Source organism: Nycticebus coucang, chromosome 11 (assembly GCF_027406575.1).
Source record: "Nycticebus coucang isolate mNycCou1 chromosome 11, mNycCou1.pri, whole genome shotgun sequence".
Classification (NCBI taxonomy): Eukaryota; Metazoa; Chordata; class Mammalia; order Primates; family Lorisidae; genus Nycticebus; species Nycticebus coucang.
In genome coordinates, this window is record NC_069790.1 from 25,501,668 (window position 1) to 25,515,028 (window position 13,361).

Genomic DNA, 13,361 nt, shown 5'->3' on the forward strand with positions numbered 1-13,361 from the left:
TTTTACACTGTTTTTTCCCCACTTCCAAATGTCTAGTGGTCTTTGTAAATGAATGTCCAGGGTGCTTAGATGGGCCAGTGGTATGGGTATGCTCTGCATCTGTGTGGTCTGTCCAAAGAACCATCCAGGCATGGTGTAGGGACTTCTCACTAGCAACAGCCTTCTTCTGAGTCTTCTCCCCACTTCTCTTTGGTATGTGCTTTTGTCCTTATTCTTGTAAAATGGCTGAGGTTCCTCTGCATATCCAAGTAGAGAGATAGACTAACAGTGCAAACCTAATAAATCTGCTCACTTTTTTTTTGAAGGCAGAGTCTCAAGCTGTCACCCTGGGTACAGTGCCGTGGTGTCACAGCTCACAGCAACCTCAAACTCTTGGGCTTAAACGATTCTTTTGCCTCAGCCTCCCAAGTAGCTGGGACTACAGGTGCCCACCACAATGCCTAGCTACTTTTTTTTTGTGGTGGTTGTTGCAGTTGTCATTATTGTTTTAGCTGTCCCAGGCCGTGTTTGAACTCTTCCAGCCTTGGTATATGTGGCTGGTGTCCTACCCACTGAGCTACAGGCCCTGCCCAATCTGCTTACTTTTAAAGAGCTATCCTGAAATCCAATCCAGTAACTTTCACTTGTATTTTGTTGGTCAGAGCTATGTCAGATGGCCACTTTAATATATAGCGAAGGCTAGAAACATCGCCCTCCAAAACAAAATAAGAGACACAGTTGGAAAAGGAAATGGAGAAAGTTGAGCAACAGGCAGTGATTGCTACTGCAAGTAATATTATTTTTATTTTAAAGAAGAGGAAACTCTCATTAACAGAGATTACTATCATCTTGTTTTAAAGTCAATGTATGGGCTAACTTGTGTTTCTTACAAATTTATATGGTAGAACTTTTTAACTTGACTACCCAATGACTGTAACAAACTGGTCAGCATACAGAAGTTGTCAACATAAAGAACTCAGCCTACTGTACTGTTATGTACACATGGTACATGTCTAGTATGTGAAAATTACATCACCTTAAGAAGGTGGTCCATGTAGGGAGTTGGTCAACTATGGAGGTTCTACTACATATTGAAGGTTTAGGTTCCAGTACCTAAGACCATGAGTATATTTGGAGAAAGGGCATTTAAAGAGGTAATTAAAGTAAAATGAGGTCATGTGTGAGGACTCTACTCCAATATAGCTGATGTCCTTATAAAAAAAGGAGATTAGGATACAGGTATCCACACACATAAAGGAAAGACCCTTCACAGAGAGAAGATGGCCATCTGCAAGGAAAGGAGAGGCCTCAGGAGAAACCAATCCTGCTGATACCTTGATCTTTTACCTTCAGAATTGTGAGAAAATAAATTTCTGTTGTGTAAGCCACCTTAGCAATAACCTGTGTTATTTTGTTATGGCAGCCCTAGAAAACTAATGCAGGAGTGGAGCCAAGATTTGGGTCCAGCTCTAGCGTCTAAGGCCATGCATTAAATACTTAGCCATGTTTCTACAATGCTTGTGAGAAATAAAAAAGCTCCTTACATTCTTACATTCAGTATCTTCCTGTGCACTTATTTCCAGAGATTGTGATGAGGATCAAAATGGATGCAATGATGCACACTGAGTTCGTGTATTCAACATATATTTAGTTAGTACCTGTTGTGCACAGTGGATTATGGAGATAGAAAGGTGAATCATACACAGCTTCTTTTGTGCTCATGAAAAGCTCCAGCAATTATGCTAATTCAAGTTAAGATTAACATAAATGTATGTCTTAGCAGGTGAGGGTCATGACTACTTCATACTGTTCTTAAACAAGTTCATTTGCCATTTGTTATTTAATTTTCATTATCAAGTCAGGCCATATTCAGAATAACCCACTTTCTCTTGGAAATGTAGCTCAAAACAAACTTCTTTCAAACTTCTTTCATTTTGAGCTTACAAAAACAGTGGGGAACACTTTGATGAATGAAGAACATGTTGTTGCTCTAACCTTTCATTACAAACCAAGAGGGTGAAAATGCTTTAAATCATTTTGGTGTTATAAATTGTAAGACATTTAGGGAATCAAAATAGCCCATTGATAAAGTGACGTCTGGGTTTCAACATCAACAGTATTATTCATTACAAGCTGTTTGTATTACTCATTGTTTAACTGAAGGGCCTAGAAGACACTCGATTGCTTTCAGAAGTATTCTGCTCATTTTTAAGAGACGATCCTTGAACAGGATTAAAGAGTTGTTATTGATTGAATAGACATTAATCAGACTGTAAACTGTTTTGGATTTAGGTGAAAACATTCCAAACTCTGAAGCTATCCCTGGGCCATTTTCATTGCTTTTTTTCGGCAAGGTGCTACCAATTTTCTCTTTGCCTTTTTTTTTTCCAAAAAGGAGCAACTTGTTCTTTTGGTCGTATATGGCATCATCATACTTACAAGGGGAATACTAAAAATAGCAAAATGACATCTTGGTTCAAGAATGCTAAGTAATTTTACTCGGGGTTGTGATTGGCAGGCGTTTGGTCCCCAAGGACTTTGGTCCTCTAATGTCACATGTGTTACTATGTTGCATTAGATGGCAAAAGATACTTTACAGGTACAGTTAAGGTTACCAGTGAGAAGACCTTAAATAGGGAGAAGATCTTGGTTTCTCCAAGTGGGCCAATGTAATCACACAAATTGATCAGAGTTAAAGAGACACAGAGAAGTCAAAGAAGGACTCCACAGGCCATTGCTAGCTTACAGGTAGAGGGGCCATGTGGAAAGCATTAGAAGGAGATGAATTCTGCTGATGTCTTGGATACTTCTGAAAGCAGATGATCCCCCAGAGGCTGCAGAAGGGAATGCAGCCCTGCCTACACCTTGGTGTCAGCCTGTGAGACCCTGGCCAGAGAACCACCCACACCGTGCCTGACTTCTGACCTAGACAACTGTGCCAGTTATTGGCAGGTGTTCTTTGAGCTTGTAAGGTTGTGGTAATTTGTTAAGGTAGCAGTGGAAAACTGAGGTGGAAACAGATTACTAAAGAAACTCAATCGCTCACATACCAAAGTCATGACTTGCTGATAATGTCTCTCCGGCAATGGGAGATTGTACATGTCCTTGCCATTCGGGTTTCTTCTGGCCCGTTGTATCCCATTTCTTCCCATGTTCCCCCATAGGTGTACACATTTAGCTTGTTTTCCTGAATCATACATAGCAAAATTCAAAGTCCACAGTTAGCATCCCTGTCAATGAATTAGTTGTGGCACTCAGATTTTCTAGGTTGGGAAACACTAGTAGGATCTGTGACTTGGACCTTGCCACAGTTTGATAATTCTGGTACAAAATGCTTGTGGGACTTAAATTTCTGACTTCTTTTTCTTTTTTTTTTTTTTTTAATTTTTTTATTAAACCATAGCTGTGTACATTAGTATGATCATGGGGCACCATACACTTGGTTCATATATCGTTTGACACATTTTCATCACATTAGTTAACATAGCTTTTGTAGCATTTTTCTTAGTTATTTTGCTAAGACCTTTACATTCCACATTTACTAGGATTCACATATACCCTTGTAAGATGCACCGCAGGTGTAGTCCCATTAATCCCCCTTCTTCCCCCTCCCTCCCCCCTCCCTCCCCTCCCTTTCCCCTTTCTCTTTCTGACTTCTTATGGGTTGACATAAAATCTTCTGTGTTTGTAGTAACTAGTTTGGAAAAGGAAAGGAAATCTAAGCCATATTAAAATATGAAGCCCACCTTCTCTTCAAATGCTTCTCCTATCTTTGTTTTTATTAATGGTGCCACCTTATCCCACCCAAGATATTTTAGCCATGCAGGATAGAAATCATCTTTAATTATTGTTCTCCTTGACTGCAACTTCTTCCTGTCCCTCCATCCCACCCCAAATTTAGTGAATTGCTGAGTCATATCAATTCTACATTTATATTGTCTGTATATCCTATAAGAACTTTTTAGTCTACAAACACTGCTCTTTTTTTTCCCTTCTCTGCTCTGGTCCATATACCGTTCTGGAAGTGGTGTTACTCTCTTGCCTGAAAACTTCATTCTCCATGGAATCAAGTTGACATTTCTCGTTCACTCTGGCTTTGAAGGCCTGATATCATAGGGTCTCAATCAGTTCCAATTCCCATTGCAGTCAAGGGAATTATTTGTTTTTTGTTTCTGTGTTTTTTGTTTGTTCGTTTGTTTTTTACTTGAGATGATTGCTACTGGGACTTACTCATTGTGTTCATTCTTCTGAAAATGGCTGCCTTCATTTCTTATTCTGTCCAGTTTTCAAGAACCATCTTAAATGTCTCTCCTGTGAGAAGCTGTTTCTTCTTTCCTTTCATTTGTCAGACACCACATTTCTTTCTTCTTATTCCCAAAGCAGCATAACTAGTTATAAGCATCCACAGTGTTTGTGGCAAAGCTAGGGTATTGAAATGAGTTTTAAAGACTAGGGCTTTTTAAAATCGTGTTGAATACTTATTTAGTCATTCAGTGGTTTTGGTTTATTAGAAATAGGTTATATGTAAGATAGGATTTCATTAGTGTATTTGGGTAAGGAGAGAAGTGTCACTGATATTTGTAATGTGGGAATTGTAATCATACAGTTATTTGGATACTTTATGCTGGCTAGACTGATGTCCTAATTTGTTTAGATGTTATGCTGTCTCCCATTTATAATATTATTTTAAAAATGTAAAATTAACTGTGCATGAGCTTAGAACAAGAGGTATATGGGGGGGAATAAGTAGCAAGAGTCATGAGTGGCAGATGGGCCAGGACAGGATTGGGTGGGGGGAGAAAGACATTGCCAAATGTATACATTTGTAATATATGTATGGATAATATCAAGAAAAGTGTGTAATATTAAATTATACCTATATAATTTTATTCAAAATTGAATAATCACATGAACAATGACCCAAAGGAAATATGACTTAAAGATTATGAGTGAGAATTCTAGAATCCTATTCTGTGTCTTCTCCCAAGACTGGCTGAGTGACCTTGTGATAAAATGATTTTCTTTTCTTCTGGGTAAATACCTAATGGGATTGCCATATCAAATGGTAAGTCTACTTTTAGTTCTTTGAGAATTCTCCAGAATTATTTCCAAAAGGCTGTATTAGTTTGCAATCCTGCCAACACTGTAAAAGTGTTCCCTTCTCTTCACACCCTCACAAGCACATGCAACTTTGGGACTTTGTGATGTGAGCTAATCTATTCTTTTAGTGACTGTCCAAAGCATTGAACTTCAGTTCCATAGAAATAAAAACTCCATGTTTGCATTCATATTTTAGTGGTTTATGTCATATTTAATTACATAATTATAGTGACAAATACAACTTACCAAAACAGTTTTGAATCATGTAAGCTTGGTTAACTAGTAACCAAGGAAATCAGAAGATACCGAAGGGTGGCCTAAGAGTCAGGAGTATTCTGTTGTGTGAGCATCATGTAGAACGGTTTAACAGAATGCATGAGAAGTGAATCTTCAGAGTCCATAAAATGGAAGTCAGTTTTAATAAGAGAGCTGCAAACACAGCAGTAGTTCTCAGACTCTAGTACACATTATCTGGATGGTTTGATAAAATACAGATTCCTGAACCACAACCTGGAGTTTCTGATCCATTGAGACTAATGTAGGGCCAAATAATTTGTTTGGACTTCTAACAAGCTTCCAGGTGATTCTGCTGCTTCAAGGAACCCACTTTGAAAACTATCAAACCACAGCTAACTTTGAATGGGGGACAAGTCTCTTCAAATATCAACATATATAGGGCAGAAAACCAAGTGTTATTTCTCCATCTACCTCTATCCACTGTGTAGTGGATATTTCTCCTATAGTCAGACATTAGGTTTTCTATTACTCTGGTCCTTTGTATTGTGTTGAAATTTTTAAGTGTATGTGTGTCTACTTGGGAACTTTATTTGGAAGTTGGAGGAGGATGAAATGAGGGCTTTTTAAAGTCTTCACATTCATTGTCTTTTAACTCTCTTGAAGCAGGTAACACTACTACTTAGCAACCTTGCTGGGCATGCTGTTTTCAAATCTCAAGTCCCCAAATCTCTTCATAAAAAACTTAAAAAAATTTATTTCTGTGTCTTGGAAAACTTGTGTTTGGCAATAGCTTACCAGCTGCAGGGTGGAGAGGCAGCAGTGTGGGTGTGCTGTCAGCAAGCTGAAGACTTTGAGAAAGAAACAGATTATCTGATTGCTCTGTAATCTCCCTTTCAGAACTGGCTGACGGAGCTGGAGATCTTTGCTATAATCTTCTCAGCTGCTATCCACGACTATGAGCATACCGGAACCACCAACAATTTCCACATTCAGACTCGGTGAGGATTTTGAAATGCTTGGAGAAGGAGGCAGGAGGGGTCAGGGGGAAAGTTTTAGAAGTTAGAAAGGTGTGAGTAAACTTTCTTTTGTACAGTTGTCCTATTTTGAGTTTCTGAAAAGATGAACCTATAAATAAGAGATCAGCCTGATCAGCTTTAATCAAGACTCAGAGTTTAAGAAACCACGACCTCCTACTTCTTGTATTTTATTTAGATCTAGTATGGATATTCTTTTCTTCTCTATTCTAATACTTGCTGTTTATTTATGTATATTCTATGCATACTCTATTTCTAATAGGAGGTAGAATAGTTTACATAAAGACCCACAAGCCACATAAGCTCAATCAATAAGGACAGGGATGATCAGAGTGTTCCTATTGGCATTAACAGTAATTGATCCTTCTTGCCATCTGACCTCTGGAATTCTCATAAAATGCTCTTTCATCCTTTCCAGTTTCATTCATACCTGCTTTGTTCAGCGTCTGCATCACTCCCTGGACTTTGGAATTAGAGTTTCTCTTCTAGGGCACCTTCACCACAAGCAACCTGTGTACCCTTCCTAGTGAATTGCACAGATAAACAACAACTTCTGTTAGGGGCACAAATATGCATCCAAGTGCCCTGTTCTGAATCTTCAGATCTGTAATAGACATCACTAATTGATCCTGATATTTTTTTTCTCCCTAAGCTGTGGATTTATCCTTACTCCTCTCAACACAGAATTACAGGCAAACAGCACAAATCAATTGTTTTTTCTCCTTAGGATGAATCTTTGAAGCTTTTTCTTCCCTCTCTTGGCCTAAGAACTTATTGTCTTTCAAGACAGTGATATGGAACTAGAGAGAATCTGACAATAGGGTTAATTGAGACTTGACATAGGAATCAGAAGAAGCTAGGATTTGGGGGAAAGGTGGCACCTCCAATTCCAGTAATTAAGTCATTTTCCCCTTGAGCTGTGACTAGTTTTGATACTGGTCTTTAGGCCAAAAAGCCCAAGTGCCTATCAATCCATGAATGGATTAATAAATTGTGGTATATATACACCATGGAATATTACGCAGCCTTAAAGAAAGATGGAGACTTTACCTCTTTCATGTTTACATGGATGGAGCTGGAACATATTATTCTTAGTAAAGTATCTCAAGAATGGAAGAAAAAGTACCCAATGTACTCAGCCCTACTATGAAACTAATCTAGGGCTTTCACATGAAAGCTATAACCCAGTTATAACCTAAGAATAGGGGGAAGGGGGAAAGGGAGGGGAGGAAGGGGGAGGTGACTAGAGGGAAGGGGATTGGTGGGATTACACCAGCGGTGCATCTTATAAGGGTATATGTGAAGCTTGGTAAATGTGGAATGTAAGTGTTTTGGCACAGTAACTGAGAGAATGCCAGGAAGGCTATGTTAACCAGTGTGATGAAAGTGTGTCAAACGGTCTGTGAAGCTAGTGAATGATGCCCCATGATCATATCAATGTACACAGCTATGATTTAATAAAAAAAAATGTATATATATAAAAAACTACATAACTGCAGGCGGTGCCTGTGGCTCAAAGAAGTAGTGTGCCAGCCCCATATGCCAGAGGTGGCGGGTTCAAGCCCAGCCCCGGTCAAAAACTGCAAAAAAAAAAAACAACTACATAACTGCAAGAAATAACAAGAAGAGGGTTTTTTTTGCGTGTTCTCCCCCCAGTTTTTAATATTTAAACCAGAATCTCTTTATTTTAAGGGATAATGATTGTCAGTTTGAGAGAGTTAGTGAGAGGTGGACTTGCCTAGGCATCAATTTTAGGAGAACTCTGAGGAAACCAGATTGGCAATAAGTGTGATGAAATAGGAAAGAAGGAAGAACAGATAATTAACTGATTATTCTAATCTGGCCGAAGCAGCCACTTAGGTAAGAGTCTAAACTCCGCTCTCAAGACTAGACTCTCTTGATGGGAAGGTGGGAGAGAAGGACCTTTTAAGTAGCAAAATCAAGTTGCATGTTGAGTTCACTAGTCCCTGTTCTCCCCTTCTCTAGAAACATTAAATTTCAGTAATGACTCCACCTCTTATTCCATCTTCTTTTTGGCCAAATCTGTGGGTGGTAACAGAAATAGTCCATGTAGGTAAACAATGAGACAAAAGTGGTTGTCTATTGCATTAGTTCTTCTCTAGAATTGTGCAACACCATGAACTGGGGAAATGTAAAAGAATAATTTACAAGTCTAGGCTCTGTCCTAAGGATTTTGATTTAGTAAATCTAATAAAGTCCAGGCACATATATTTAAAAATATTTCCTTGAAGGCACATACAGTGGCATGTGCTTATGGTCCAAGTTCATGGGAGGCTGAGATAGGAAGGATCACTCAATCCCAGGAGTTTTTTTTTTTTTTTTTTTTGAGACAGTCTCACTATATCCCCATCCGTAGAGTACTGTGGTGTCACAGCTCACAGCAACCTCCAAATCTTGGGCTTAAGGGATTCTCTTGCCTCAGCCTCCGAAGTAGACGGCACTACAGGTACCTGCCACAATGCTGGGCTATTTTTTTGTTGTAGTTGTCATTGTTGTTTGGCAGGCCTTGGCTGGGTTCAAACCTGCCAGCTCAGGTATATATCGCTGGTGCACTAGCCACTGGCCTACAGGTGCCAAGCCAATCCCAGGAGTTCTTGACACTTTCTCTGACACTGTCTCTAAGAACAACACAATTTCTTCAAGACTCCAATACACTAAGTACTTAAGTGTAATTATGAATTCACATATATCAAAAAAATAAGAAATTTCTGTAGGCACTACTTCTCCATCAAATCTCTGCTTTCCAATAATATTAGACTGATGTTTATGATGTCTCCTAGTGCTTAAGAAGGTAAAAGGAATATTATTTTTAACATCTGTTAGCTTACAGAGCAACTTCTTTTCACTTTGAACCATCAATCATTCACTGTTATTAAGAGGGGTTTTAGAAATTGACTTTCTAAACTCTAATAAGTAGTCTTTCAATAATTACAAAAAAAAAAAAAAAAAAAGCAGGGAGCGATGGGAGTTTAAACCCAAATAAATACTTGCTGATTTCTCTTCAAACAGCAGGTGCATACTCCAGATAGGTTTGTGTTCATTAAATCAATCTACATGTATTTAATGAACTCAACACTTAATTATGGGTACACAAAAGAAGACAATATCATCTGATCTGTGCTCCGAAGGAAAATTTCAATAGAATGGAAGGAGACAAAGGGACTTGAACTGGTTGTTTTATTCCGCCTTCCAGCCTCCTCACCTGAGAGTAATCTCAGCTGCTGGGAAGCAGCCTTCCCTGGCTGTTCCAAGGTCTTTAATGCATGCAGGGAATTCCATAGAAAAGCACCCTTTAATGTGTATCCGTGGGAGGAACCTTGGCCTTGAGCAGAGATGAGGGGAATAGCACCTGCCAAGGAGAGATGGGCGGAACAACTGTACATGCATCTTGCCTGGGAACCAATGTCATGACTCAGAAGAAAATGGCTTAATTGCAGGGGTTGAAAAATGATTTAGCATCATAAAATACATGTCAGTTGGTATCTACTGTATCAACATATGTAAGAGCAGATTTTCACCTTGTGATTTTCATGTTTTGTGTTATCTCTGTAGGAGGTGGAAAATTCCTGTGGGTGTAGTTAAGCTTGGTTTGGAATGAAATTTAAATATTGACTCTCTTCAGTAGAACTTTTGCAAAATATCTCAGCCCATGTGATCTCTGTGTGTCGGTGAACAGGTCCTTTATCCTTTGATAAATAAAATGTTTAGCCTAGCACTTTCAAGGTGTGCTAGACATATCCCAAAGATTGGCCAATGACACGTGGAAGTTATCTTGAGAAGCACTGGCCCACTTGTCATAGTACCTCTAAAAGTCACTTTAAACCTCTGGAACTAAGCTTCCTTGATGAGAAATAGGTAATCTCTCATAATCTGGGCTTTCATTAAATTAAAGATATTAAAATAGTATACAGCCTATGTTTGGTGACATTCAGTTATAGAACAGTTTTGGAGAAAGGGACTAACAACTGACATACAATCTTTATACTCTTTCCTCTCAATTTGCCATATGTGGCTTTTGCATAGAACAAGTTTAAGGGCAAAAATCACAGGCAGCTTGCAGGTAGTACCTACCAGCTGGTATGAGTTTCATGAATTACAACAACAAAAAAAATAATAAACCAATATGTTCATTGAATAAAATAAAAATTAGAAAATTAACATCGTTACAGAAAATAAAAGGAAGTTTGATATAGTTTTAAAAGTCACTTTTGCTGCTAGTAAAGGTAATTGATATTTGTTATAAAACAGTTTTCAGAGAATTCTCAAGAATGGTGTCACATATTTCCCACTGCAAATGTATTGATAGTAAAATATTGTTCATGCATCTATGGATGATTTACAGTATTGGTTGAGCATTTGGTTCATGTAAATGGCATGGAGGCAAAGATAATTTCTAGTCATAGGAAAAAGTACCAGTGCAGTTTTGTCTGTCAAGAGTGGCTGGAGGAAACCTCAGATGTTTAGCATCCTCACTTCTGCTTGTCTTTCGGTCCAGGTCTGATTCAGCTATTCTGTACAACGATAGATCTGTGCTGGAAAATCACCATTTGAGTGCAGTCTATCGCCTTCTGCAAGAGGATGAGGAAATGAATATTTTGATCAACCTCTCGAAGGATGACTGGCGGTAAGGATGAGACAGGAGAGAGATTTGGAAGCCAGGGAAGGAACATAGATGAATATGCTGCTATGACGGCAATAACGCCTTGTTTGAGTTTTATGAGTGTTCTCTTTAACTCTCTCTTTCTTTCTCTCTCTTGCACTCTTGTTCTGGCTGTGTGTGTGTTGTGCATCCATTTCTCTCTGTGTATATATATATATATTTTTTTTTTTATTTACATAGATATTCAAATCTTTACAAATAAAGGCTATAAGATTTTATGATTAAGTTTCAACCTCTATTTCGCTAGCTTTACGTTGCTTTTCTGTTCATGAATATGGAAATGAAACCAGTTTGAGTCAAATAATTCTATATTGGGCTAAAAATTCTCAAGAAATAAAGTTTGAAAACCTTCTTCTTAGTGTCTGATGACAATTTGGAAATACTTTTTTTACCTTATGAAATGTATGTTGCTTTTATCTGAACTTCTTGAATCTGAATTTTATTATTTGACATTTGTTTTTCACCTTTGATTTGACATTTTCTGAGAAAATTATTTTAACATTTTAAAAACAAAATCATGGGCCTTAATTCAATCGCCTAAATGACATTGTGTGTCTTTGGATGTAGGCATACCTGACTTTGAATATGGACTCAATTATTTACTAGTTTTATGGCACTGGGAAAGTAACTCAAACTCTTTATAACTTTAAAAAAATAATTTCTAGAAAGTAGATAACATTTACCATGCAGTGGGGTTAGACTGATAATAAATGACATAATCCATATAAAATTCTTAGCACACTTTGTGTCATATACAGCCAACCTGCAAATCATTGTCGCTATAAATTTAGGTCAGGGTGTTTCAAAGCTTATGGGCCAAATTGTCTAAATCCTTAACAAAGTTTTGAATCCACTGTTAACTCAAATAGTCCTCAGATTTTAATAAAACTATCAGGTTTTTATTGAGTATCTATGTGCTATTTGCAAGGATTCAGAGAAATAAGTCATACTGAACAATAAATCTGAAACCGATTTTCAATAAGAGTGACTAAAAGTCTCCGTAAAACTTGAGTTTATTAAAACATAGGGCGATATTTGACTCAAATTTTATTGGAATACACTGAGCAGAGCACTTCAGTTAATCCATACACACCTTCAAGAGGAAAAGAACCCTCTAACTAATTTAAATGCTTGTAAGAAAGTATAGTGAAAGGTTTGAATATGGCAGAGAACAGCTTCACACATATTCAGATACATCATAGTTTTGAAGGATTTGTATGAGAAGATTGTTTAAATAGTGTATATTTTACCTGGCCTCATGACAATCTATAACGGCAACATGCTCCAAAACTTGCATAAATGTCTCTTAACATATTTCAAAGCATTCTGTACAACTTCTGTTGCGTGTATTTTTGTTATGTACTTTTGTCAAAAATCTAGCTATATTATTTGTTTCTACTCTGCTGTAATCATAAACTTCATTTACTCTTTCAGTCTACAACTAGGGTAGTGAGGCTGTTCTAAGCAGTACCTAAATTCATAACCACCTGGAATGAACTGGAACATACCAGTTCACACTGGAACACAGTGATACATACCAATGCAACCATCCTTGTTTTTATCTTTAGCTCTGCATTCTTATTGATGGGTACTTGCAAAGTTCCAGCTGAGATTAATTTGAATATTAACTTTGATCAAAACAGGTTATAAAATTGAATAATTCAGAAAAGCTTAGGTGAATTTAGTATAAAAACAAATGGTCAAACTAATGAGTTGAAAATACAGTTTAGTGAAGTCTGTTTATTTGCTACTCATATATTTGTGTGTCTTATATTCAGCATTATCTTTATTATCTTGAAGAAGGGAGAAATATAAATATTATCTCAGAGAGAGAGTAAAAATAGTGAAGTATCTCAGGTATTGAAAAACCCTAATTCTGTGGAAACTTCTTTATTGTTATAGCCTATAGCACCATGTTTCATTTCTTTTTTCTTTTTTTTTTTTCTGAGACAGAGCCTTAAGCTGTCACCCTGGGTAGAGTGCTGTGGCATCACAGCTCACAGCAACTTCCAACTCCTGGGCTTAGGCAATTCTCTTGCGTCAGCCTCCCAAGTAGCTGGGACTACAGGTGCCCACCACAATGCCCGGCTGCTTTTTGATTGTAGTTATCATTATTGTTTGGCAGGCCCGGGCTGGATTCCAACCTGCCAGCTTCAGTGTATGTGGCTGGCACCTTGGCCGCTTGAGCTACAGGCGCCAAGTCCATGTTTCGTTTCTACTCCTTGTTTTTTGTAGGATTCTGTAAGCTAAACAAATATTGTAGTTGATGACTTATTAACTTAAATTATATAAATTTAGTATCCTCCTATATTTTCATTCAAAGGTAGCTT

At 37.8% G+C, this 13,361-nt stretch overlaps 1 protein-coding gene across 3 annotated transcripts in view; it reads left to right on the top strand.

Moving 5' to 3' along the window:
- The window catches only part of PDE1C (phosphodiesterase 1C), a 374,041-nt gene that overhangs the window by 248,253 nt on the left and 112,427 nt on the right, over positions 1–13,361 (top strand). For all 3 annotated transcript variants that reach the window (XM_053609332.1, XM_053609330.1, XM_053609331.1), the window contains 2 exons: positions 6,214–6,314; positions 10,867–10,995. In XM_053609332.1, coding sequence (XP_053465307.1) covers positions 6,214–6,314; positions 10,867–10,995 — 230 coding nt within the window. The remainder of the gene's footprint in view (positions 1–6,213; positions 6,315–10,866; positions 10,996–13,361) is intronic.